This window comes from Antechinus flavipes, chromosome 1, assembly GCF_016432865.1.
Source record: "Antechinus flavipes isolate AdamAnt ecotype Samford, QLD, Australia chromosome 1, AdamAnt_v2, whole genome shotgun sequence".
Lineage (NCBI taxonomy): Eukaryota > Metazoa > Chordata > Mammalia > Dasyuromorphia > Dasyuridae > Antechinus > Antechinus flavipes.
Window position 1 is genome coordinate 676996215 of NC_067398.1, and position 22097 is coordinate 677018311.

The 22097-nt window shown below is 60.0% G+C and overlaps 2 protein-coding genes across 6 annotated transcripts in view; one reads left to right on the plus strand and one right to left on the minus strand.

The window, feature by feature from the left end:
• Positions 1-515: 515 nt before the first annotated feature.
• TLE2 (TLE family member 2, transcriptional corepressor) lies at positions 516-16777 on the plus strand. 4 transcript variants are annotated; one of them, XM_051972410.1, is made up of 20 exons: positions 516-1170; positions 1331-1416; positions 2006-2069; positions 3246-3290; positions 4575-4637; positions 5380-5454; positions 5696-5876; positions 6490-6512; positions 8101-8196; positions 8632-8676; positions 9281-9418; positions 10735-10861; positions 12327-12487; positions 12704-12783; positions 13299-13548; positions 13720-13967; positions 14911-15058; positions 15837-15987; positions 16214-16290; positions 16591-16777. In XM_051972410.1, the coding sequence occupies exons 1-20, from the start codon at positions 1147-1149 to the stop codon at positions 16696-16698; spliced, it is 2190 nt and encodes a 729-aa protein (XP_051828370.1). In that variant the 5' UTR covers positions 516-1146; the 3' UTR covers positions 16699-16777. The 4 variants fall into 4 exon arrangements, with proteins under 4 accessions (XP_051828370.1, XP_051828371.1, XP_051828368.1 ...); XM_051972411.1 differs by having other exon boundaries at positions 12707-12783; XM_051972408.1 differs by having other exon boundaries at positions 517-1170; positions 5693-5876.
• A 499-nt stretch (positions 16778-17276) lies between these two features.
• Positions 17277-22097, minus strand: part of LOC127545248 (transducin-like enhancer protein 1) — a 12722-nt gene continuing 7901 nt past the window's right edge. For both annotated transcript variants that reach the window (XM_051972406.1, XM_051972407.1), the window contains 11 exons: positions 22022-22066; positions 21753-21908; positions 21185-21338; positions 20614-20804; positions 20410-20486; positions 19908-20157; positions 19489-19736; positions 18939-19086; positions 18592-18742; positions 17715-17791; positions 17277-17574 (listed from right to left, as the gene is read on the minus strand). In XM_051972406.1, coding sequence (XP_051828366.1) covers positions 17467-17574; positions 17715-17791; positions 18592-18742; positions 18939-19086; positions 19489-19736; positions 19908-20157; positions 20410-20486; positions 20614-20804; positions 21185-21338; positions 21753-21908; positions 22022-22066 — 1605 coding nt within the window. In that variant the 3' untranslated portion in view covers positions 17277-17466. The remainder of the gene's footprint in view (positions 17575-17714; positions 17792-18591; positions 18743-18938; positions 19087-19488; positions 19737-19907; positions 20158-20409; positions 20487-20613; positions 20805-21184; positions 21339-21752; positions 21909-22021; positions 22067-22097) is intronic.

The window sequence follows — 22097 nt, forward strand, 5'->3', positions numbered from 1 at the left end:
CTGACATTATGTGTTCTAAAGACCCTTCCAGATCTGGCATTGTGAGTTCTAAGGACCCTCCCTGCTCTCATACCCTCTTATCTAAAGACCCTATCAGTTCTGATACTCTGTGGGATTCTAGTCTTATTCTAGGGTCATACGTATCCCATTGGTAGGGATGAAGTCTACACAATATGATAACTCCCCCTAAGAATCAGGGAATATATTGCCAAGAAACTGGATCTGTTAGGCCTCATTTTTCTGGACTCAATCAAGTCTCCATCCCCAGATGCCCAAATGGGTCCTCAGCCCTTTTTGGACCAGTAGCTCCCCCTCCCTCCTCCCCCCCCCATCCCTTCTGGAGCGCCCCGCAGATGAAGTTTGGAGGAGGCTCCAATGCTCAGGCACACATTCTCAGTCTGGCTGTTGGCAGGTGGAGGCTGGCCAGGTCTGGGTGAGTAGAATGGACAGGGGTGGGTTAGGCTCGGGATAGGAGGATTGGGGAGGCGGGCCACCTTAAGGCCGCCGTGCTAGCGGCGTCTCTGCTAGAGCTGAGCCCCAAGGCGGCCAGAGTGGGATGGACCGCGGCCGCTGGCCCTGCGGCTGCCACCACCACCCGAGATCCACACCTCGCTCCTGACCTTCCCCCCTCCTTCCCCCGCCGCCCCCGCCCGCAGCGCTTTTCTCCTCCTGCTCCTTTTTTCCCTCCCCTCCCCTTTCTCTTGCCCAGTTCCTCTGGCACATTCGGAAAGGAAGCAGCTGAGCTCACTCTTCCTCCCGAGCGGGAGCCCCGGGGCGCTCTCTTATCTCTCTCCAGCTCCAGACGACCCCTGGGAGCCGGGAACTCCTGGGTTCTGGGATCCTTTGCCTGACTCTCCTCTCCCCCCATCTTTTTCCAGCTCCTGCCCACCTCCCCGCCACTTTCCTTCCTTTCCTCCTCCCTCTTTAGCCTCGTTCCGCAGGGAGACTTGGACTCCTGGGTCCCCCTGCGGCATCCCTTTCTCATTGTCCCTCCTTAGGTTTTTATCCTCAATCCTGCTTTCTTTCCCCTCCCTCTCGTCTTCCTTTATTCCTTCAGCTCTGCTCAACATTTGGCCCAGCGTCTGCTGGGGGCCCGGGGCCGGGGGTGCCCTTGGGTACCGGCTGGAGCAGGCGGGGCCCCGCAGGATGTACCCCCAAAGCAGGCCTCCGGTGAGTGGCTTCCCGGGGCGTGTAGGAATGTTGGGGATCAGAGGGTAAGGCTATTCTGGTCCGGAGACCTAGCATCTCCTTATTTATTCTCTCCCCACCTCATGCCCTCCTCCGTGCCCCCTTCCTCGCTCTCCCCTCCCCCTGCTACGCTCCACTCCAGGCCGGACAGACCTTCAAGTTCTCTATCTTAGAGATCTGCGACCGCATGAAGGAGGAATTCCAATTCCTGCAAGCTCAGTACCATAGGTGAGTCGGGCCAGGAGAGTCAGGCTGGAGGGCGGTCCCTTTCCCTCTCCTCCTCCCCTCCCCCAAACATTCACCCAGTCTGGGAGCTTAAGACTTTGAGTGGGAGGAAAGGGGCATCCAGGTGAGGGCGATGTCTCCGAACGCAAAGGCCCAATGGGGTAGAAAGTGGGAGATGTCAGGTGAGGGCGGAGCCTTGGAGAGCTAAGGGCCAATAGGCCTGGAGAGACTGGGGGCGTGGTCTAGGAGTGGGAGCGGCCAGGTGAGCGGGCCGGGGGGGAGGGGGGGAGAGGAAAGCATAGTCTAGCAGGGAGTGCCGGAGTGGAGTTTAAGAGCAGGTGAGGGTTGGGAGGAGCCAATGGGGAGGGTAAGAAGGCGGAACCACAGGACTCAAAGAACCAATAGTGAAGAATGGGGCGGTGCCAGGTGAGGGAAGAAGAGCCAGGAACATTTTAAGAATTGACTTAAAAGTGGGATGTATCCTTCAGAGTGAAATAGGGACTGGGACAAGGCAGTTTCTGGTTTAGTTGAGGAAGGGAATGGGGCGGGGCAGTTCCTGATGCTGGGTCTGCCCTCTCTTTGATCTCCCCAGCCTCAAACTGGAGTGTGAAAAACTGGCCAGTGAGAAGACTGAAATGCAGCGTCATTACGTCATGGTGAGGGGGGGGGCACACTGAACCTCCTCCTGGAACCTCCAGCCCTATCCTAATTTCTACTAATTGTTTTATCTAAAGACCTGAATTCCAATCCCTGACCCTGCCTTGGGGTTATGACAAGGTTCTAGTGAAGGTCCTTTCTTCCCTGAACTCTTTTCACTATTTCTAAAATGAATCAAGACTCTAAGTCTAAAAAAAATTACAAAATATTCAACCTGAAAGGGACCTTAGAAAGGATATAATCCGACATACCTTCCCACTCACCCAGCTACTCATTTCACAAATTAAAAAAACAAGCTCTGGGAAGGATGGAAAAGGCCAGACTCTTATAGTGACTGGAGCAGGACGTTCTTTCATCCCAGGTGCAGGATGCTTTCCTCTGTACCGAACTGCCTGCCAGTGCTGGCTTTACCAGGTTATCATCGATAATAATACCTGACATTTCTACAGTGATTTAAAGCATCAAAATGCTTTGCACAGATGACCTCATCTGTCACACTCCTCTCTCCACTCCCAACAGAAGACCTTAAGCTCTTTGAGAGCTGGGACTGCATTGTTCTAGAAGGGAGCTCCCGTGCCCTGAATGGACCCCTCTATGGAGGATCTCAGCCATTACTGAGTTTTCTGGGAGGTGTTTCTTCCTTTTGATGATTGTGTTCTCTCCAGGCTGATGGAATAGGGGCTTAGGGTTGGAGGGAGCTGGAAATGGGAAGTTCAGAAGCCAGGAGAGCTGGGCATGCTTCTTTCCTAGTCCCAATGGATCCTGGTGAAGGGAGAAGGTTATTAATGGTGGAGGGAGAATGCCTTAGGAGCCTTCCTTCCTCTGCTCTTGGAGGTAATGGTAGAGGTTTCTCCAATGCAATCTGCTCCATCAGTGAGGTCAAGATGGAATAGACTGGAGTTCTTTAGGTTCCTGGGGGCCAAATAGATTGGAGAGTTTTGGGGATCAGTAGTCCTTGGGAGAGATTTCTATAGGATAAGTGATAAGGGACTAAATTCTGTAAATGCAAGTTGCATATAAGTATTTTGGGGAGTAAGAGAAGGACAATGTCAGCAGCTAAGCTGGTTGCTTCTGAGCTGACCTGAGGTTACAAATGTTCTTGTTGAACCAAAGGGAAGACAGAGAAGGACGTTGGCTGTGCTTGGTGATCATGACAACTATCCCTTGCCTTACAGTATTATGAGATGTCCTATGGCCTCAACCTGGAGATGCACAAGCAGGTGAGGGGGGAGGTGAGACTGTGATAGCCAGACCCTCCAGGGCTACAACTAAGAGAGAGTATGTGTTCTAGGGGTGGAGCCAAACATTGTTTTTAGGTTACCCAGGTCCTGCCTGAGCCTGAGGTGTGACCCTGGGCACCTTCCCCACCTTTTGGCTTCAGTTTTCCCAGATATAAAATAAGAGGAGGGGGAGAACCACAGACTCATAGGGCATCAAAACCAGAAGGGAGGGGAGAATGCAGAAGTTAGACTGTCAGCTCCAGAAGAGGTCTTAGGATACAGAGAGAAGTAAAGAAGCCCAGGTACAGGTCCGACCTCGGACCTTGGTCACCTGTGTGACCCTGAACCTGTCACATAATGTTTCAGCTTCTCTCCCCCCCCCATCCCTGCCCACCGAGACAATTCTGTAAATGTAAACTGCGGGGTGCCAGCTCTCAAAGACCTCCTGACAACAATGAAACCGCTGTTCTGACAGACATGGAAGGCACCTTAGCGATTGGTTGGGCCCATCCCATTATTTTGCACATGGAGAAAGTGGGAGTTGGTGACTTGCCAGAGGTTACCGGGAGGCTGGTACTGAGTGATGGATCTCTAAGGTGCTCTCCAGGCCCGACATCCTCCCAGAGCCTCCCCTGCCCTGCCCAGCCTGGCTCTCCACTCCTGCCTCCGCTGCCTCCCCCACGCCTCCCCTCTCCCCCCCACCTCCTGTCCTCCTCCTCGTGGCTGCTTGCTTTGTTCCGGCAGTAATTTGCTGTCACTCTTCAGATCCATCAATCCCGTCATCACGGGGCTGCCTGCCAGAGAAATTAGTTTGGAGCCGAGCCCGACCAAGTGGTGAATCCAACAGCCATATTTCTCCAGCTGGAGAGGCCTCCCTCCCGGTTTGCTCCTTTTATGATCGTGGGAGTGAGACACACACACACATGCACACTTCCACACACTCACTTGTGTGCACACACACAGACATCCGCCGACATGTTCAAGGGTACCAACGCACACACCTCCCTCCCTCCCCTGCAGGTCTTCAGCCCTGGCCTTCTCTCAGAGAGAGCCCGTTTCTTTCCCTTCTCCCTCCCCCTTCCTCCCTGCGAGGCAGGCTGGGCAGTGGCTGGGAGAGGAAGGGGCAGAGCAGGAGCTCCCCGAGGGCAGGGAGCAGACCCGGCTCTGCTAAGGAGGGCAGGTTTCCTCTTCCTCTCTTCCCCGGAAGGGACTGTTGGGGGGCCGGAGCCGCCGCCCCCCTCCCCTCGCCGCCAGCCTGACCCCGTCTGTCTGTCTCTCGGCCAGGCGGAGATTGTGAAGAGACTCAGCACCATCTGCGCCAAGATCATCCCCTTTGTGAAGCAGGAGGTGAGCCTGGGGCTTCCGAGAAGGGAGGAAGGGCAGATCTCAAGGTCTGGAAGGGACCTTCAAGGCCATCTAGCCCAGTGACTTCATTTTGTAGATGAGTAGACTGAGGCTCAGAGAGATTTCTCTCGTTCAGGATCACACAACCACTGAGTCAAGGGTGGGCCTTGAACCCAGATCCCCTTGGTGCTAAGTTCATCCTGTTTGGGGGCACTGGGGTGCTGGGCTGGGTTCCTTTATCCCCAGGCTAGGCTACCCTAACCCATCCGTCTGGTCGTGGAAAGAACATTCATAGACTTGGGGTTGGAAGGGACCCCGGACATTACCCATTTCAACCCGCCCATTTTACAGATGAGACTCCAGGCTCCTTGAAGGCAGGGACTGTCCCGCCCCCGTGTTGTATCTTTAGTTCTTAGCCCAGGGTCTGGTACACAGGAGGCACTTAATGAATGCTGATTGATTAGGAAACTGACAACCTGGAAATGTTCGGCTCAAGGTCCCCCAGGCCCTGAGAGGCGGAGCTGGGACTTGTTCCCGGGGTCCTTCAGAGCCAGTTGTTCTCTGGAGAGCCCGACGGGTACCTGGGAGCTTAGGCCCAGGGCCCGTCGGACTTGGGGCTGAGCCGGGAGGATGACCGCTGACGGCCGGGGGGAAGAGGGGCCGTCTCTGGCCCGGAAAGACCGATCCATCTCCCCCTGTCGCCGCCTTCTCCCCGCCCCCGCCCCCGTGTGCTTCCTGTCCCAAGCATCAGCAGCAAGTCCTTCAGGCTGTGGAGAGAGCCAAGCAAGTGACCACAGCGGAGCTGAACAGCATCCTCGGGGTGAGTCAGCGTCCATCAGGCTGAGGTTTGTGCAGCTGGGGCTGAGCCAAGGAGCTGACATTGGGTTAGGTCACACCTGGGCGGCTTCCAAGTCTCCCTGCTCCCTACTTTACTCCTGACTTTCCGGGACACCTTCTTGCCATTCCCCCCTCAGCCTCAGTTTGCCCTTCTCTGAAATGGGGTCACAAACCTTGGCCGTGTTGCCCCCCTCCCCAACCTGGACCCTTCTCCAATCTAGCAGCAGCAGTTACAGCACCTGTCACACCACATTCCACCCGTACCCTTGACCCCCCACCCTGCAGCGGGGTTGCTAGCCCTGTCTGGAGCCCTGGCCACCCAGGCCCAGCTGGCAGCCACCATCACTGCCACCGACACAGCTGCCAAGGAGGACCAGAGGAGCCCAAGCACCGAGGAGCCTCCAGGTAAGGGAGGGGCTCGCTCTGAGGTGGAGAGAGGAGGGAGGGCTTGGGGAAGGAGGGCTAAAAAGAGACATTGGGGGCAGCTGGGTGGCGCAGTGGCTAGAGCACCAGCCCTGAAGTCAGGAGGACCTGAGTGCAAATGTGACCTCAGACACTTAACACTTCCTAGCTGTGTGACTTGGGCAAGTCACTTAACCTCAATTGCCTCAGGGGAAAAAAAAAAAGAGAGAGAGAAACAGACAGACAGACAGACATTGGGAAGGGATAGAAAAGGGGCCGTTACTGGGGAGAGGGGAAAGAGGGTGACACAAAAATACAGGAGAAAAAGGATATATTGGGATGAGAAGCAAAGCTGTCCTCAATCATAATATTCATTTTCTCTCTCTCCCTCCCTCTCTCTCTTTCTCTTCCCCCTCTTCCCTCTCTTCTCTCTTTCTCTCCTCTCTATTCATCATCTCTTTTATATTCTCTCTCACCCACTCACTTTCCTTTCCTTTTGCTTTCCCCCTCCTCTCTATTCTTCCTCCCTCCTTTATTTTCTTGCTCGCTCCCTCCTCCCCCTTCTCTGTCTCTCTCGTTCCTTCTCCCCCCTTCCTCCCCTGGGCCTGGGGAGCAGCAGGCAGAGGCCACAGCAGCCGGGTGAGTGATGGGGCTGGGACTGGGATTCTCTCTTTCCTTTCCCAGAGCCACCCTGGGCCGAGATCACTTGGGATTTACTGTGGCATTTCCATCTCATCTGCATTCATCTGGCCTTTAGGCTTCTTCATCTTGGGCAAAGGTGGGGATAGTTAGGCTCCTGGTTCTGGGCTCCGAGCCTTCCCTAGACAGAGCACTAACCCTTCCGCTGACCTCTCTCCCTTTCCCACCCCCACAGCAATGGAAGAGATTACTGAGCCCCCAACACACACACACACACACACACACACACACACACACACACACATTCACACTCACACACTCACAGCTGTCAGAGTTGGAGGGAAGCGAAGAGTCTCTCTGGGGATGGGTTGAAGGTAACAGTTATAAGCTGACAGCCCACTCCCCTCATCCTCAGCCAAGCTGCTCTCAGCCCCCAGCCTCAGCAGCCTTTGTGGGGTGAGAGGGCACCTTCTGCTGGATTCCCATGATCACCCCTCCCCGCTCTCCATGGCCCCACCGGCTGTATTCGGACAGCCCAGGGCCCTGAGCAAAATCTGGGGTTGTCTTGGTGATCCCTCCCTGCCCCCCGTTCAAGGACCATTTTAGAGGAAGGATGTTGGCAAACCAGAGCTTTTCAAAAGGAGGGCAGCTGGGATGGGGAGCCGTCAAGAGTGCAGGCCATGTGGAGGAACTAGTGAGACTTGGCTGGGGAGGAGAAGACTCAAAGCTATGTTCCCATATTTAAAGGCATGTCACATGGGAGAGGGATTAGTCTGGGTTTAGAAGGGCCCAAGGAGCAATGTGTGAATTTGACCTCGATGCAGGGAAAAACTTCCTTCCAGTCAGAGCTGTTCCACAACGGAATGGTCTGCTGAGAGAGGGAGTGAGCTCCCTATCACCCGAGGTATGGAAATGGAGGCTGTCAGAGACACCTTGTGAGGAATGGTTTTCTAGGTTGGAAAAAAGGGAGATCATGTCCAAGTGCCTTCCTCGAGCTGACATTTCATGTGCTAAGGGCCCCTTTCTTCTGGCAGCTTCCTAATTTGGACAGTCCCTGACCAGAGTAAGAGACTAAGCAGAGAGAGAAGGGGCTAGAGGCTGGGCTGGGATTTCCCATTACCACTGTCCCTCGTTATCCCTTCCAGAGTGAACAAGATCAGGAGAAGGAAGCAGGGTTGTAGAGAAGGCTGAGTGTGTGTGTGTGTGTGTGTGTTTATATACTGGCTGTGGAGGGAAGCAGGCACAGGTCGGCACCCAACCTCCTTGACCCCTAAAAAGGACATTTTGGACTCCTCGAGAGCCAGGGAGGGAGGGCACAGGAGCTGAGACCCCCTTCATCCAAAGAGACCCCGAGGCTTGTAACTCTTGGTGAGAAGCGGAGGCAAGTTGGAGAGCTGAGAGCACCCAGCCCTCCCTCTAGATGGGATACCCTGTGTCTAATGGCTGGCCATTCCCCCTTTTGGTTCTAGGAACTGGGGACACATGCAGGGAGTTGGGGCGGGAGAGGGAAGGGCATCCTTCCCAGGGCCAGCTGAGCCTTCATAGCCTCTCCCATGATGCTTGATAAAGCTCTGAAATTTTCCTGCAGAGTCCTTCCCCTTCACCCCCAGAGAGCCTAGTGGAAGAAGAATGGCTCATTGGTCAGACACACAAACAGGAAGAGAAGGATCTTCTGGGAAACTATGTGAGTGGGGTTTTCTTTCTCTAGACCTCAGTTTTCCCTTCTGTAAAAAGGGCATTTTAATGGTCTCTAAAGACTCCTTTCAGAACTGACATTCTATATCTATGTTCTTTCTAAAAAACTTATTGATATCTTTTGTGATTGCAACAGTTTCATTTCCAACTATGTTCCTTCCCTCCTCAGAAACCCATCCCTTGTAACAAAGAATAAAAAAGAAAGAGAAAAAAATTCAACAAAACTCAATTGCATCCTATGTTTGGAAGGTTATCCAAACCCTCACATTTTGTCTTCTGTTCTGAGGCTCTTCCAGCTCTGACCTCCCGTGGTTAGAGGAGGCTGCTGCTAAGAGGAGCTTGGGTCTCTTCTCTCGGAGGCCTGCTCACGAGGGGGTCCCTCCCTGCCAGCTCCCTTCTAGCTTCTCCCTTTTCTCTCTGCCAGGATAGTGATGGAGACAAGAGTGATTATAATCTAGTGGTGGATGAGGTGAGTCTGGCTCCTGGGGGTGGGGAAGGAAGGGACTTCCCCCCCCTCTGGGGGAGGAGAAGGGACTAAAGCATCAAAGGGAAGGCTTTTTCTTTTTTTTTTCCTGGGAAAAAGGATGCATTTCAGAGAGTCTTGTTGGGGAGGGAGACACAAGTCCTGATTTCCTGGGCAGGACCTAGGACAGGGCTTGGAGAGAGAGATGGGAGTCCTCTCCTCCCCTCTTCTCTCTATCATCCTCCAAAAGGATTAGGAAAAATTCAGGGACTTTTAAATGTCCCATCTTATCATACGCTCACATTAAGATGACAAAACCCAGAGCTTGAATATTTTTTAGGGATCCTCTAGGTTTTTTTTTTTTAAACCAAGGAATCCACGATTTTTTTTAAATTTTAAATTAAAAAATCTCAGATCTAGTCCCAATCCCCCTTTCCCATTTTATTTACGGGGAAATGATACTCTGTAAGTGAAGTGAACTTGCCCAACATCATACAATTGATCAGCAGTACTATGGACTAGCCTGTCACATTTCTGCCCTGGATTTCTAAGGAGCAAGAAAGTCCCCTTTAGCGTAGGTTCTCCCAGCTCTCTGACTTCTCATTGCCAGGATCCTGTCTCAGAACCCCCAAGCCTGGCACCCACACCCAGCCCGAAGCTGCTCAGCCACCCAGATGTGCCCGACAGTCCGGCTTCTCTGTCCTCCAGCCAGACCGCAGCGACCCCCAAAGGCAAGGACCCCAGCCTGGTAAGGAATCAAAGGGCCCACCCCTCGATGGCCATTGTCACCACCTCTCCAGCCCGGCCCTGACCCTGATGCTGCCCAGAGCTCCAGGAGGCTGAGGCAGTCCCGGGTAATGCAAGATTCCTGCACAGGGGGGCAAGGAAGTTGGACTGAGGCAATGAGACGGCACAGTGGTTAGGACATGGGAGTTAGAATCTGAGTTCGAGTCCGACCCCAGACAATAACTGTGACGCTGGGCAAGTCACTTAACCCCAATTGAAAAAATAAAAAAGCTGGACTTGAGACCTCCCTTCACTTCTAAATTCTGTGACCCTGGACGGGTGACTTCTCTTCTCTGTGCCTCAGTCTTCCCATCTATAAAATGAATAGTTCTTATATACATAAATGATAAGCACCTATGTATCCTGCATGTACTCCCTTCCTCCAGGTGAGTGATGAGAAAAATGCTTTGTAGACTGCAGGGGCCAAAGGTGGCTGTGATCATGAGTCCTCAGCACGACTCCCCTTCCCCCTCTTCCCATCCCTACCTCAGCAGGGGGCTCAATTCAGTAATTCAGTTTTAAAATGGTTTTAAAGCCCATCCTGCACACAAGGGGTTAAGGTGGCAGTTCCTGGCACCTCGGCCCTGCAGGCTTTCCTGCCTGGCTGCTGCCTAAGCCGCTTCCCTGGGCCCGGATCGATTGGCTAAGTCAGATTCTGGGATTGAAACATCATTGGGAGGGCTGCCTTTCAGGGCCAATCAATCTGAGTCACACGGGCTCAGGCGGATGAGGGAGGAGGGGGCTGGAGTGAGACAGAGAAAGATGCTCAGGGAGAGTGGTGGTCCCAGGCGATCCCTGGAGCTCCCCCACAAAGTGGTAGAGACCTCCTCACTGCAGGGATGTGGCAGGAGCAGGGGGCTGGGTTACAGCGGGGACCCCCCCCCCCAAATGGCCTGTCCCACTTGTGACCAGACTCGTGCTCCGGTGCCGTAACACGGGAGAGGTTCACACCCCCTAAATGTCGTCCACCTGGTCTTTATACCTGTGTCCATACGAGCATTCGCACGTACAAACCCAGGCACTTGGGCGGGCAAATGCAGGTGGGTTTATGGACAATGTGTCTGCCTTATTCAGTTCTCACGGTCACATGTTTGCAGCAGCTCCCTCACGGGTACATTGTTGCTAACATGAGTGGACCTGCACACGGACACCAGAGAGTGCACACGTGTGCTTCTCCTACATCAGCCTCCCCAGCTTTTTACCAAAAGACCCCAGCTACTCCCCGACACAGCCCCCCACTCCCGCTCTGACTGCCTCCCCGTTCCCTTCTCGGTGCAGAAGCTGCTTTCTGTCAGCAAGCCCAGAAGCCCATCCTCCTCCCCAGATGCCTCCACCCCTGGCCCCAGCTCTGCCAGCAGCCTGCGGCATCCTGCCACCAAATCCCTGTCTGCCCCAGAGAGCACTGGTGAGAAACCTGCCCTGCCGTCCACCCCCGGGCCCTGGGGGGTCACCCCAAGAATGATGGATGAACACAGACCCTAGGCTGGGGGTGACGAGAGGGACTGAAAACTGGGAAACCTGTGTTCTGCCATTACTTCCGTCCTAACTCACTGTTATCTGTGCAAATGTGTTTCCCTCTCTGGAACCCTAAATGATGGGGATGAATAAGATGTCTAAGAGGTCACTTCTAGCTCCAATATCTTGTGTTCTGTGTCCTAAGGGCCCTCCCAGCTCTGACATTCTCTGTTCTAAGGGCCCTCCCAGCTCTGACATCCCGGGTTCTAAGGGCCCTCCCAGCTCTGACCTCCCGGGTTCTAAGGACCCTCCCAGCTCTGATATCCCGGGCTCTAAGGGCCCTCCCAGCTCTGACCTCCCGGGTTCTAAGGGCCCTCCCAGCCCTGACTCCTGGGTTCTAAGGGCCCTCCCAGCTCTGACCTCCTGGGTTCTAAGGGCCCTTCTAATTCTGACATTCTATGTTCCATGGTTCCAAAATTCCAAGTTTATAAGGAAAATGATATGAATTGCAAAGTCTCGAAGATCCAAAGGAATTCTGTATTTTGTACTGGACTGTGTGTTTGGGAGTGGGAGGTGGGAAAGGTGCTGATGGAATTCAGGAGGGAGGCGATGGGATATTGAATGCCAGGTAGAGGAATTTGGACTTTTGACGTATTAAACAACAGGGGTGACTTGGTAGGTTTTGAAGCAAGGAAGAGATGGGGGGTGTTTGAAGAGGACGTGAGGGTAGGGCTGGAGGAATGGAGGAAAGTCAGGCTTATGAGGACGGCTGGAGGTGGACTGTCAGTGGATGAGGATGACATGTGGAAGATCCAACTAGACTTCAGGACCCTGGGATGGTCATGGTACCTCAGAGACCGAATCCAGTCCAGTCACCCAAAAGCGGGGGATCTAAGACTCAGAGAGACCCCCGGCTCCCATCGTTTGGGGGAAGTTTGAACATAAGGCGTAATGCTGGGGTCCAAGATAAGTTAGATAATGACCGTGTCCTTGGCCCAGGGAAACTGGCTTGGATCATTGGACCACAGGGTCACTTTGGGGAGAGGAAGGGGGTGACTTAGGTGTTGGGGATGTGGCAAGTTTGAAATAATAACAGCGGACCCAGAGAGAGAGAGTGCTGGGAACTGGGGCCTTTAGGGATCTCTCTGTGGTGGGAAGTGAAGCTATGGAAACAAATAGGAGTGTGGATGAGGAGGAGCAGTCTGGGGAAACCTCCCTGTCCTCAGCTCCCTCCTCCTCCTCGGAATGGTCCCGCGGACGCAGTTGAACCCCGATGGGGGCTCCAGAAGAGCCTAGTTTAGTGGATGAAATTCTTGATTGGAGGACTCGAGATTTGGGAACCAGACCCCTGAACTAAGGGGCTTGGGGACTGCGGGAAGGAGGGGATGCCTGAAGATCTTGTCCACCCCCCACAGCCTTGAGGAGCGCCCTGACCCTGTCCGGCCCCTTCGCTGCGTCCCTTGGCGTGGGAGCCCACGCTCTGCTCAGTGGGGACCTCGCTGTGCCGAGCCCCTACGTGAGCTTGCACCTGTCCCCACAGGTCGGCGGCCCCACGACGTACGGCCGCTCCCCCATGGTGAGTGACCACTGGGTGCTGAGGTGGGGGAGGGGCCGGTGCGCCGCGTTACCCCCTTTGTGAAGGGGACGGAGGTCGGTGACCAGTCGTCCTTCAGGAACAGGAGAGCAAGGCTCTCGTGAGCTTCGAGTTCTGTCCAGCTTAGGGGGTAATGTGAGGAGGATTTGGCGGGGAGACAAGAGCCTGATTTTTCTTCTTCCTCACCCCCTGAACCAGCAGATGGAAATTGAGTCTCACTCCCACATCCGGCTCTCTGCGCTCTCTTCCACCTTGCCCGGCGTCCCTGGGGGAAAGCCGTGAGTACCCTCCGAGCTGGGAAGGGCCAGGTGAGGGCAGGGGAGCCCCGGAAGAGGCAGCTGCATCCGGGGATCACATCTGGAAGATCCTTCAAGGACCTTAAAAGTGACTGTGTCCCAGGCTGGCCTGTGTCAGGGAGGGGCCTGTGGACAGATCTGTCAGAGACATTGGGAGGCCTTTGCTTGTAAGATAAAGGGCCACTGTGTCCCCATGGCTGCGGGTTTGGGGGACGAGCCTTTGTCCAAGGGTCCTCAAACTGTCCCTCAGACTGGTGGAGGCCGGACTATGGTAAAAACAAAACCTTTGTTTTGTGGGCCTTTAAATAAAGAAACTTCATAGCCCTGGGGGAGGGGGATAATCGTCCTCAGCTGCTGCATCTGGCCCGCGGGCTGTAGTTTGAGGACCCCCTGGTCCAGGCCATTCCGAGGCACCCTAGTGACTGCTGAGTGGGAGCTGCCAGCTTGGGGTGGGGTCGGCCTGCACCCCCTGGTGACAGGCTCCCTCCCTCCCTCAGGGCGTACTCCTTCCACGTGTCTGCTGACGGGCAGATGCAGCCGGTGCCCTTCCCTTCCGACGCCCTCCTGGGCACGGGCATCCCCAGGCACGCCCGGCAGCTGCACACCCTCACCCACGGCGAGGTCGTCTGCGCCGTCACCATCAGCAACTCCACCCAGCACGTCTACACGGGGGGCAAGGGCTGCGTGAAGGTCTGGGACGTGGCGCAGCCGGGCACCAAGACCCCCGTGGCCCAGCTGGACTGCCTGGTGAGGAGACGGGCCGGGGGCTGCCCTCCCTGGGGAGGAGACCCGGGCCGGGGGTGCTGAGCAACGCCAGAGTCCCAGCCCCCGCCCCTCCTCGGGCCTGGGCCGGGCGGTCCCCCGGATTCTGGGCCCGGCCCGAGCCCGCCTCCAGGCCCTCCTCTCCCTCGCACCCAGAACCGGGACAACTACATCCGCTCCTGCAAACTGCTGCCGGACGGACGGAGCCTGATCGTGGGCGGGGAGGCCAGCACCCTGTCCATCTGGGACCTGGCCGCCCCCACCCCCCGCATCAAGGCCGAGCTCACCTCCTCGGCGCCCGCCTGCTACGCCCTGGCCATCAGCCCCGACGCCAAGGTCTGCTTCTCCTGCTGCAGCGACGGCAACATCGTGGTGTGGGACCTGCAGAACCAGGCCATGGTCAGGTGGGGCTGCCCGGGGCCGGGGCCGACTGCTCAGGGGGCTGGGGCGGGGGTGGGGCAGGGCCGGGGCCGACTGCTAAGGGGGCTGGGGCGGGGCCGGGGCAGGGCAGGGGCCTGGGGTGGGGCTGGGGCGGGGCCAGGCACAGGGGTTGGGGCGGGGCCGGGCGCGGGGGGGGGGTGGGTGGGTGGGGCTGGGGCAGGCTGAGGACCAGGCCAGGGTACAGGTAGGGCTGCCCGGGGCCGGGCACAGGGGGCTGGGGCGGGGCCGGGGCCGGGGCCTGGGGCAGGGCCGGGGCGGGGCCGGGGCCGGGGCCTGGGGCAGGGCCGGGGCGGGGCCGGGGCTGGAGCAGGCTGAGGACCAGGCCAGGGTACAGGGAGGGCCAGCAGCCATGGAGCTGGGGGATGTAGAGATAAAGATTTGGATCCATATCATGCCCTGGGACCTGATGTTGTGGAAAAGGGCAGCTGGGACCTTGGGGTCTGTGTGTGTGGTACCTGGGGATGCAGAGGTTGGGGGACCCAAGGCCAAAGGGCCCCGAGGGCAGGGAAGAGGCGCCAGTGTGAGACCGAAGGTGGGGGGAGGCCCTTGAGCAGGGTTTAGAATGGAGGGATGGCACAGAATGTGGCTGGGGGACCCCGGCCGAGGGGTTGGCAGACTGAAGCCCATATCCCACCTCCTCCAGACTCCTTACACCCACTTCCCGCTGGATGCCCAGCTCACCCAGTCTCCCCAGGCTGAGCTTTCTGTCCCAACTCCCCCCTCCTGCCCGCTGTGGAGCGCCGTCCTCCGAGGCTCCGTCCCTCTCCCTTCCCCGGGCAGGGCTTTGCGCAGGCTCCTGACCCTCATGTGGCCGCTGGCCCCCCCTGTGCTCTGCTGCGCGCTGAGGGGGCTCTCACTGGCCCGCCTGGCAAAGAGGGGGCGTTCAGCGGCCCCCCTTCCCTTCAGGCAGTTCCAGGGCCACACGGACGGAGCCAGCTGCATCGACATCTCCGACTACGGGACGCGGCTGTGGACGGGCGGGCTGGACAACACCGTGCGCTGCTGGGACCTGCGGGAGGGCCGCCAGCTCCAACAGCACGACTTCGGCTCCCAGGTGGTCCGCGGTGGGGGAGGGGGGAGGGGCCGGGCTGACCCTCCCTCATTCTCGGACCGTGGGGTGCGCGAAGCCTCGGGGCATGAAAGAATCAGGGCGGAGGATCCAAAAGCGGGGACTCGAGCGCGGGGAGCCCCCCTCCAGACAGCGAGGGGCCCGGATGCTGCCCTGGGAGCCTCAGCACCGAGTTCAGAGGCTGCTGCTGCCTCCAACATGGTCTTAGGCCAATCCCCACCTCTCTGAGCCCACTTCCTCATTTGTAAAATGTCTGTTGGGACCCGTAAGGTTCTAGGAATAGGATTCTCCGAGCAGCTGTGAGACCTCAGCCGCGGGGAGCCCCCACTTCTCGGGGGTAGCCCACCCCGCTTTCAGCCAGCTCCGAGCGAGGGGATGCTTTCCCTTACACGGAAGCTTCGGCCCACGGCCCTCAGTGCGCCCTCTGGGCCAGCCTCCCTACTAGGGGAGAGGGGACCGCGGCGCCCAGGAGAAGCCCCTTTGCTGGGCTAAGCTGCTCGGGTCCTTCTGTGACCGGGCTTACAGGCCTCCATCGCCATCTTGTCTCCTTTGCCCGGCCCCCCTCCCCCCCTTCCCCCAGACCCGATTGTGGCCGAGAGCAGAGGAGGACCCTCCCTTGGGCCCCAGCTAAGACTGACAGCTTTTCTGACGCCCCGTCGCGCTGGGGGGGAGGGGGAGGGGGAGGGGCGGGTGGGGGCGGGGAAGCCGCCTCCTGGCTCAGCGGAGGGACACCGACCCCTTCCCTCGATCCCCTTCTCTCCAGATCTTCTCCCTCGGCCACTGCCCCAGCCAGGAGTGGCTGGCCGTGGGCCTGGAGAGCAGTCACGTGGAGATCCTGCACGTGCGCAAGCCGGAGAAGTACCAGCTACACCTGCACGAGAGCTGCGTCCTCTCCCTCAAGTTCTCCTCGTGCGGTAGGTCAGGGGCCCCGGCTCTGGGCCGGAGGTCGCTGCCCCCTCCCCCCACCGGGGCCTGATTAGCCGGGGGCTTCTGGCCAAGGCTTCCCGCTCCCTCCGGGCTCTGCATCTTCGCCCTTGAGCCTCAGGGTCCTCCTCTGTATCTAGGGGGGCGTCTTCCCTCGGGGAGGGGGGAGAAGTGGCAAGCCCCGCCCCCGCTAAGCCCGCCCCCTCTGGCCCACAGGGAAGTGGTTTGTGAGCACGGGGAAGGACAACCTGCTCAATGCCTGGCGGACGCCCTATGGGGCCAGCATCTTCCAGGTGAGGGGGAGGGGGCGGCCCCCGGGGGACCCCCCAGCATGGGGTCATAGGCGGTGTCTCAGAGCTGGGAGGGGCTCACACGGAGATCATCTAGTCTAACTCCGTCATCACATCGGAGGGGTCAGTACCCTGCCCGGGACTGCCCGGCTGGCGTGGGGCTGCAGGGAGGGCTCTGGCTAAGGACGCCCCTCACGGGGCTGCCCCCTTTCACTCAGCCCGGGGGGATGGGGAGGAGCTTCTCTCCTGACGGGGCTCAATTCACCCTCCTCCCTCCCTTTTCCTCCCCTTCCTCGGGGACAGTCCAAAGAGTCCTCCTCAGTCCTCAGCTGCGACATTTCCGGCAACAACAAGTACATTGTGACGGGCTCGGGGGACAAGAAGGCCACAGTGTACGAGGTGGTGTACTGAGGATCTCCCACCCACCTGACCCCCCCCAGTCCTCCCAGTCCCCCCACCTTCTTCTGAGTAAATAAACGTTTCTGTCACATGTGTTTGTCCATGTTGGGCTGCAGGAGGCCGGCCTTCTCTTCCCCGCCTCAGCCACCTGACCCGGGGCTGGGGGAGGGGGCGGCCAGGGACATGGTGGGAGGCCAAAAGCAGACTGAGGGGGGGCCAAGGAGAGGTGCAGAGGCCCCCCCTCCACCCAAGGCCCCCCAAGATCTTTGGACAGCCTAAAGCTGCTGCTGAGAGTCAGGGCCTGGCGGGGGCTGGGGAGGAGGGTCACTATGCTGACCGACAGGCCGGACTGAGCTGGCACAGAGGGAAGGCCAGGCTGGGACTGTCTGAGTCCCCCCCTGCCCCTTATCCTGAGGAGGCTCCGTGGGAGCAGGTTCTGAGCCGAGCCAGGGTCACCGGGGGTGAGCCCCAAGATCGAGAGCCCTGGCCCCAGAGTGGATGCCGAGTCCGGGGGAGAGGGAGGAGGCCACAGCGGGGCTGGGGGAGGTGGGAGCCGGGTCCGGACCCTGAAGAAGACAAGACCCCCACAAGTGCCTCTGGCATTTTATTAAATACAACCTAAAGCTGGGGGCCTACAAACCCTCCCGCCAAAAACAGAACCCGTGAAGTAGAAAAATAAACACCGAAGACCACACGAAATGTCGCGAGGGCCCGTGCGGGGGCGGGGCTCCCCGGCCGGGATTCTTTGGGACGTCGCTGGCTGGCCGCGGGGGCCCCTCCTCAGTAGATGACTTCATAGACCGTGGCCTTCTTATCCCCCGAGCCGGTGACGATGAACTGGTCGTCCGTGGAGATGTCACAACTCAGGACCGAGGAGGACTCTTTTGACTGGAGCCCGAGAGAAGCGGGGACAGAAGTCAGGGTGTTGGGGGAGCCGGCCTGAGCGGGGAGGGAGCGCAAGGGCGCCCTGCCTCCTGGGCCGGGAAGGGGCCACGCCGTCCCCACAGGAGCCCAGGGCCGTCTCTCACCTGGAAGATGCTGGCTCCGTACGGGGTCCTCCAGGCATTGAGCAGGTTGTCCTTGCCGGTGCTCACAAACCACCTCCCTTCAGGGAAGAGACGGCGTCACGGGCCCAGGGCGCAGGAGAGCCGCCCTCCCATCAGCCCTGGCACCCGGCGTCTGTCCGGCCTCCCACGCACCCGGCGGGTGCCCTTCTTATCCCCTTCCGTCCTGCCTGACTCCTATGGCCCCATTGGGGTCTTCTCGGCAGAGACACAGGAGGGGTTTGCCGTCGCCATTTCTTCTCCAGATCATTTTACAGGTGAAGAAACTGAGGCAAAGAGACTTACCCAGGCCCCGCTAGAAGCCTCTGAGTCAGGACGTGAACTCAGATCTCCTGACTCAAGCCTGGAAGCTCTGCCCACTGAACCACCCAGTTAGCAGTGGGAGGGGCTTTGGACTAGGAGGAAGAGACCAGGAAGTGGCCAGAAACCTGGAATCTGTGCTGTTCTGGGTGACCCCCAGCAAGTCATGAAACCTGCTTCTCTGAGTGTAAAATAAAGGGTCTGAACTCATTCTTTAAGGGCCCTCCCAGCCCTGACCTCCTGGGTTTGATATAAACAGCCACAGAAAAAACAGCTAATCCCAGATAAGGCCAAGGCTCTTCTCCACCAGCTCACCCACTGATGTCATCCATTCACTTAAATTTCTGCTAACTTGGGGCTGGGCCCTGTGCCAGGTGGGGAAGGGTCAGCACTTGTAGTGCTAAGTCAGAAGCTGCTACTGAAAAGGGAGGAGACAGAAGCAGCCTAGAGACCCCAGGAGGGGGAAGCTCCAGAGGGAGGTCCCGAAGGTAAGGGCCCCCCACCCAGGGCAGGGCCCCTTGGGCACCAGCGTCCTGCCTACCACACGAGGCGAACTTGAGGGAGAGGACGCAGCTCTCATGCAGGTGCAGCTGGTACTTGTCCGGCTTGCTGACGTGCAGGATCTCCACGGTGCTGCTCTCCATGCCCACGGCCAGCCAGTCACCCGTGGGGCAGTGGCCCAAGGAGAAGATCTGGAGGCCGAGAGGGGACGGGATCAGAACTTGGCTGGGGGGAGGAAGCAGCAAGGAGCCCCCTCGGACCCAACTCATGCTATGCCACAAGAGCCAGGGTCAGGCCTGATGCTCCTCCCTCCCTGAGTGAGCTCGAGGCACTTCCCCCCGGGGGTCTCTCTGAGGTTCTGGCTCCATCAGCCCCCAGTCCGGGCACCTGGGAGCTAAAGTCGTGCTGCTGCAGCTGCCGGCCCTCACGGAGGTCCCAACAGCGCACGGTGTTGTCCAGGCCCCCCGTCCACAGCCGGGCCCCATCATTAGAGATGTCAATGCAGCTGGCCCCGTCCGTGTGGCCTTGGAACTGCCTGGAGGAAGAGGAAACACTGGTGATCTTGGCTGGTCCTCAGCCTGGGGCTGTCTGGGGGCAGCCTGCCCTGGCCCGGCCCCGCCCCAGGCCCCACCCCCGCCCCAGGCCCCACCCCCGCCCCAGCCCCACCCCGGCCCCGCCCCAGGCCCCAGCCCCACCCCCGCCCTGCCCCAGTCCCCTGTGCCTGGCCCCGCCCCAGGTCCCCAGCCCCGGCCCCGCCCCAGGCCCCAGCCCCACCCCAGCCCTAGTCCCCTGTGCCTGGCCCCGCCCTAGTCCCCTGTGCCTGGCCCCGCCCCGGCCCCGCCCCAGTCCCCTGTGCCTGGCCCCGCCCCAGGCCCCAGCCCTGCCCCGGCCCCGCCCCAGGCCCCTGAGCAGTGGCCCCGGCCCCGGGCAGCCCCACCTGACCATGGCCTGGTTCTGCAGGTCCCACACCACGATGTTGCCGTCGCTGCAGCAGGAGAAGCAGACCTTGGCGTCGGGGCTGATGGCCAGGGCGTAGCAGGCGGGCGCCGAGGAGGTGAGCTCGGCCTTGATGCGGGGGGTGGGGGCGGCCAGGTCCCAGATGGACAGGGTGCTGGCCTCCCCGCCCACGATCAGGCTCCGTCCGTCCGGCAGCAGTTTGCAGGAGCGAATGTAGTTGTCCCGGTTCTGGGTGCGAGGGAGAGGAGGGCCTGGAGGCGGGCTCGGGCCGGGCCCAGAATCCGGGGGACCGCCCGGCCCAGGCCCGAGGAGGGGCGGGGGCTGGGACTCTGGCGTTGCTCAGCACCCCCGGCCCGGGTCTCCTCCCCAGGGAGGGCAGCCCCCGGCCCGTCTCCTCACCAGGCAGTCCAGCTGGGCCACGGGGGTCTTGGTGCCCGGCTGCGCCACGTCCCAGACCTTCACGCAGCCCTTGCCCCCCGTGTAGACGTGCTGGGTGGAGTTGCTGATGGTGACGGCGCAGACGACCTCGCCGTGGGTGAGGGTGTGCAGCTGCCGGGCGTGCCTGGGGATGCCCGTGCCCAGGAGGGCGTCGGAAGGGAAGGGCACCGGCTGCATCTGCCCGTCAGCAGACACGTGGAAGGAGTACGCCCTGAGGGAGGGAGGGAGCCTGTGAGGGCGCATGCTGGGGAGCAGCCACCCCCACCCACCCGAAGGCCCACGGCCCCCGCTCGGAGCCCCCCCAAAGGCCCCTCAGGCCAGGGCCAGCCTCTCCCTGACCACACTGCAGCCCCTCCCCAGGACCCCTCCATCCCGCGGCCTCTAGGAGCCAGGCGCTTCCTCAGCCGAGGGCCAGAGAGGAGGCCGCGGCCCCGGGCGGGCTCCCCTTTCCCTGACTACTCACGGTTTCCCTGAGGTGCCGCCGGGCAGGTTAGCAGAGAGACTGGAGACCCGCATGTGGGAGTGAGGATCGTAGCTGACCTGGAGAAGGTGGGAGGCGCCTTCCACACCTGGGCCGGCCCCCAGCCCCCTGCTCTCCACCCAGGGCAGCCCCAGAAGCCTCCGAGGGGAGGGAGCCCAGTCACCCCGAGCGGGCCGGACCACTCACCAGGGCTGGGCGGCCGTAGCCAGATGTCCCTCCCATGCCGCTGGCCCCGTTGAGTTGTGAAGATGCCAGATGGAGCCCCGTGTAGGCCCCGGGGGTGGCCAGGTCTCCATTCACGGCCGAGTGCACCATTCCCATCCCGAAGGGGCCCGTGTAGGAGCCAGCCACAGCCAGGGGGCTCCTGAGGCCCAGGGCTGGGAGAGGACCCGAGCTCAGTGCCCAGCTGCCACTGCTGGCCCGAGCCGCACCCCCCCCCCCCCCCCAGCCTAAGCCCCTCCCCCCACTGCTGGCCCGAGCCGCCCCCCCCGCCTAAGCCCCTCCCCCCAGCCTAAGCCCCTCCCCCCACTGCTGGCCCGAGCCCCCCCAGCCTAAGCCCCTCCCCCCACTGCTGGCCCGAGCCGCCCCCCCAGCCTAAGCCCCTCCCCCCCACCGCTGGCCTGAGCCCCCCCAGCCTAAGCCCCTCCCCCCACTGCTGGCCCGAGCCGCCCCCACTTACACCCCTCCCCCCCCACTGGCCTGCACCGCCCCCACCTGGCCGCCCGCTTCCCTCCCAGGGGGCCGCACACCAGGTTACCCAGAGAGTCCACGGCCGCCTTGCCCAGCCCAGGCCGGAAGGGCTGCGGCCCAATGCTGCCTCCGCTGCTGCCGCCGCCACCTCCGGGCCCCAGCCCGTCTCCCTGGGACGTGGGCGTGCTGGACTTCAAGCCTGGGGTCCCGGCCTTCTCCACCTGCAGCAGGAGGGTCAGGCCGGTCCGTCAGAGGCTGTTGGAGGCCTCCGGCTTCCTGCCATGTGCTGAGCAACAGCCCCCTTGGAGCAGTGAGGAGAGGAAATGGGGCGTGGGTCTCCCCTGTCCCTGGGCTGTCCTTCTATGGGAGGGGGTCACTGTGCCCCTCTTCCCGCCTCCCGCAGGGGCCCATACAGTTTTCCCGTGTTTCTCGTTTCGTACTGGGCCCCCAGCCTTGTTTATTCCAGTTTGTTCCAGAGCCTCCATCAGGGAAGCCCCCTGTTTTAGGCGGGAGAACAGAGGCCGGCGCGCCGGCGACCAGGGCAGGCTGAGTCAGTGGCAGACCCCCCAGGGCCGGGCCTGGCCCCCTCTCCCGGTCCCCGAGCCCCTCCTCCTCCCCGCGCCCTCCTCACCCACCGGAGTCAGGTCCTTGCTCCGAGCGGGGGAGGCGCTCCGGGACGAGGACACAGACGGCGGGCTGCCAGGGACGGCCTCCTTCCGAGGCAAGGGAGTCTTGTCCAACCCATTTTCCCTCGAAGAGTAGGAGTGAACACTATGGGGGGACTGAGGATCCTAGCGAGACAGAGGAGACATTGGCCCTAAGGCCTCCGTCTCCCCCGGTTCCTCTCCAGCCCATCCCCCAGCGGGCAGGGCGGCTCTGAGGGGGAGGGCCTAGAGCCACTGACCTCGTCGACCACCAGGTTGTCCTCGCTCTTGTCGGCGTCACTGCCCTGCAAGACAGGGGCAGCGGTGTCAGGCCCC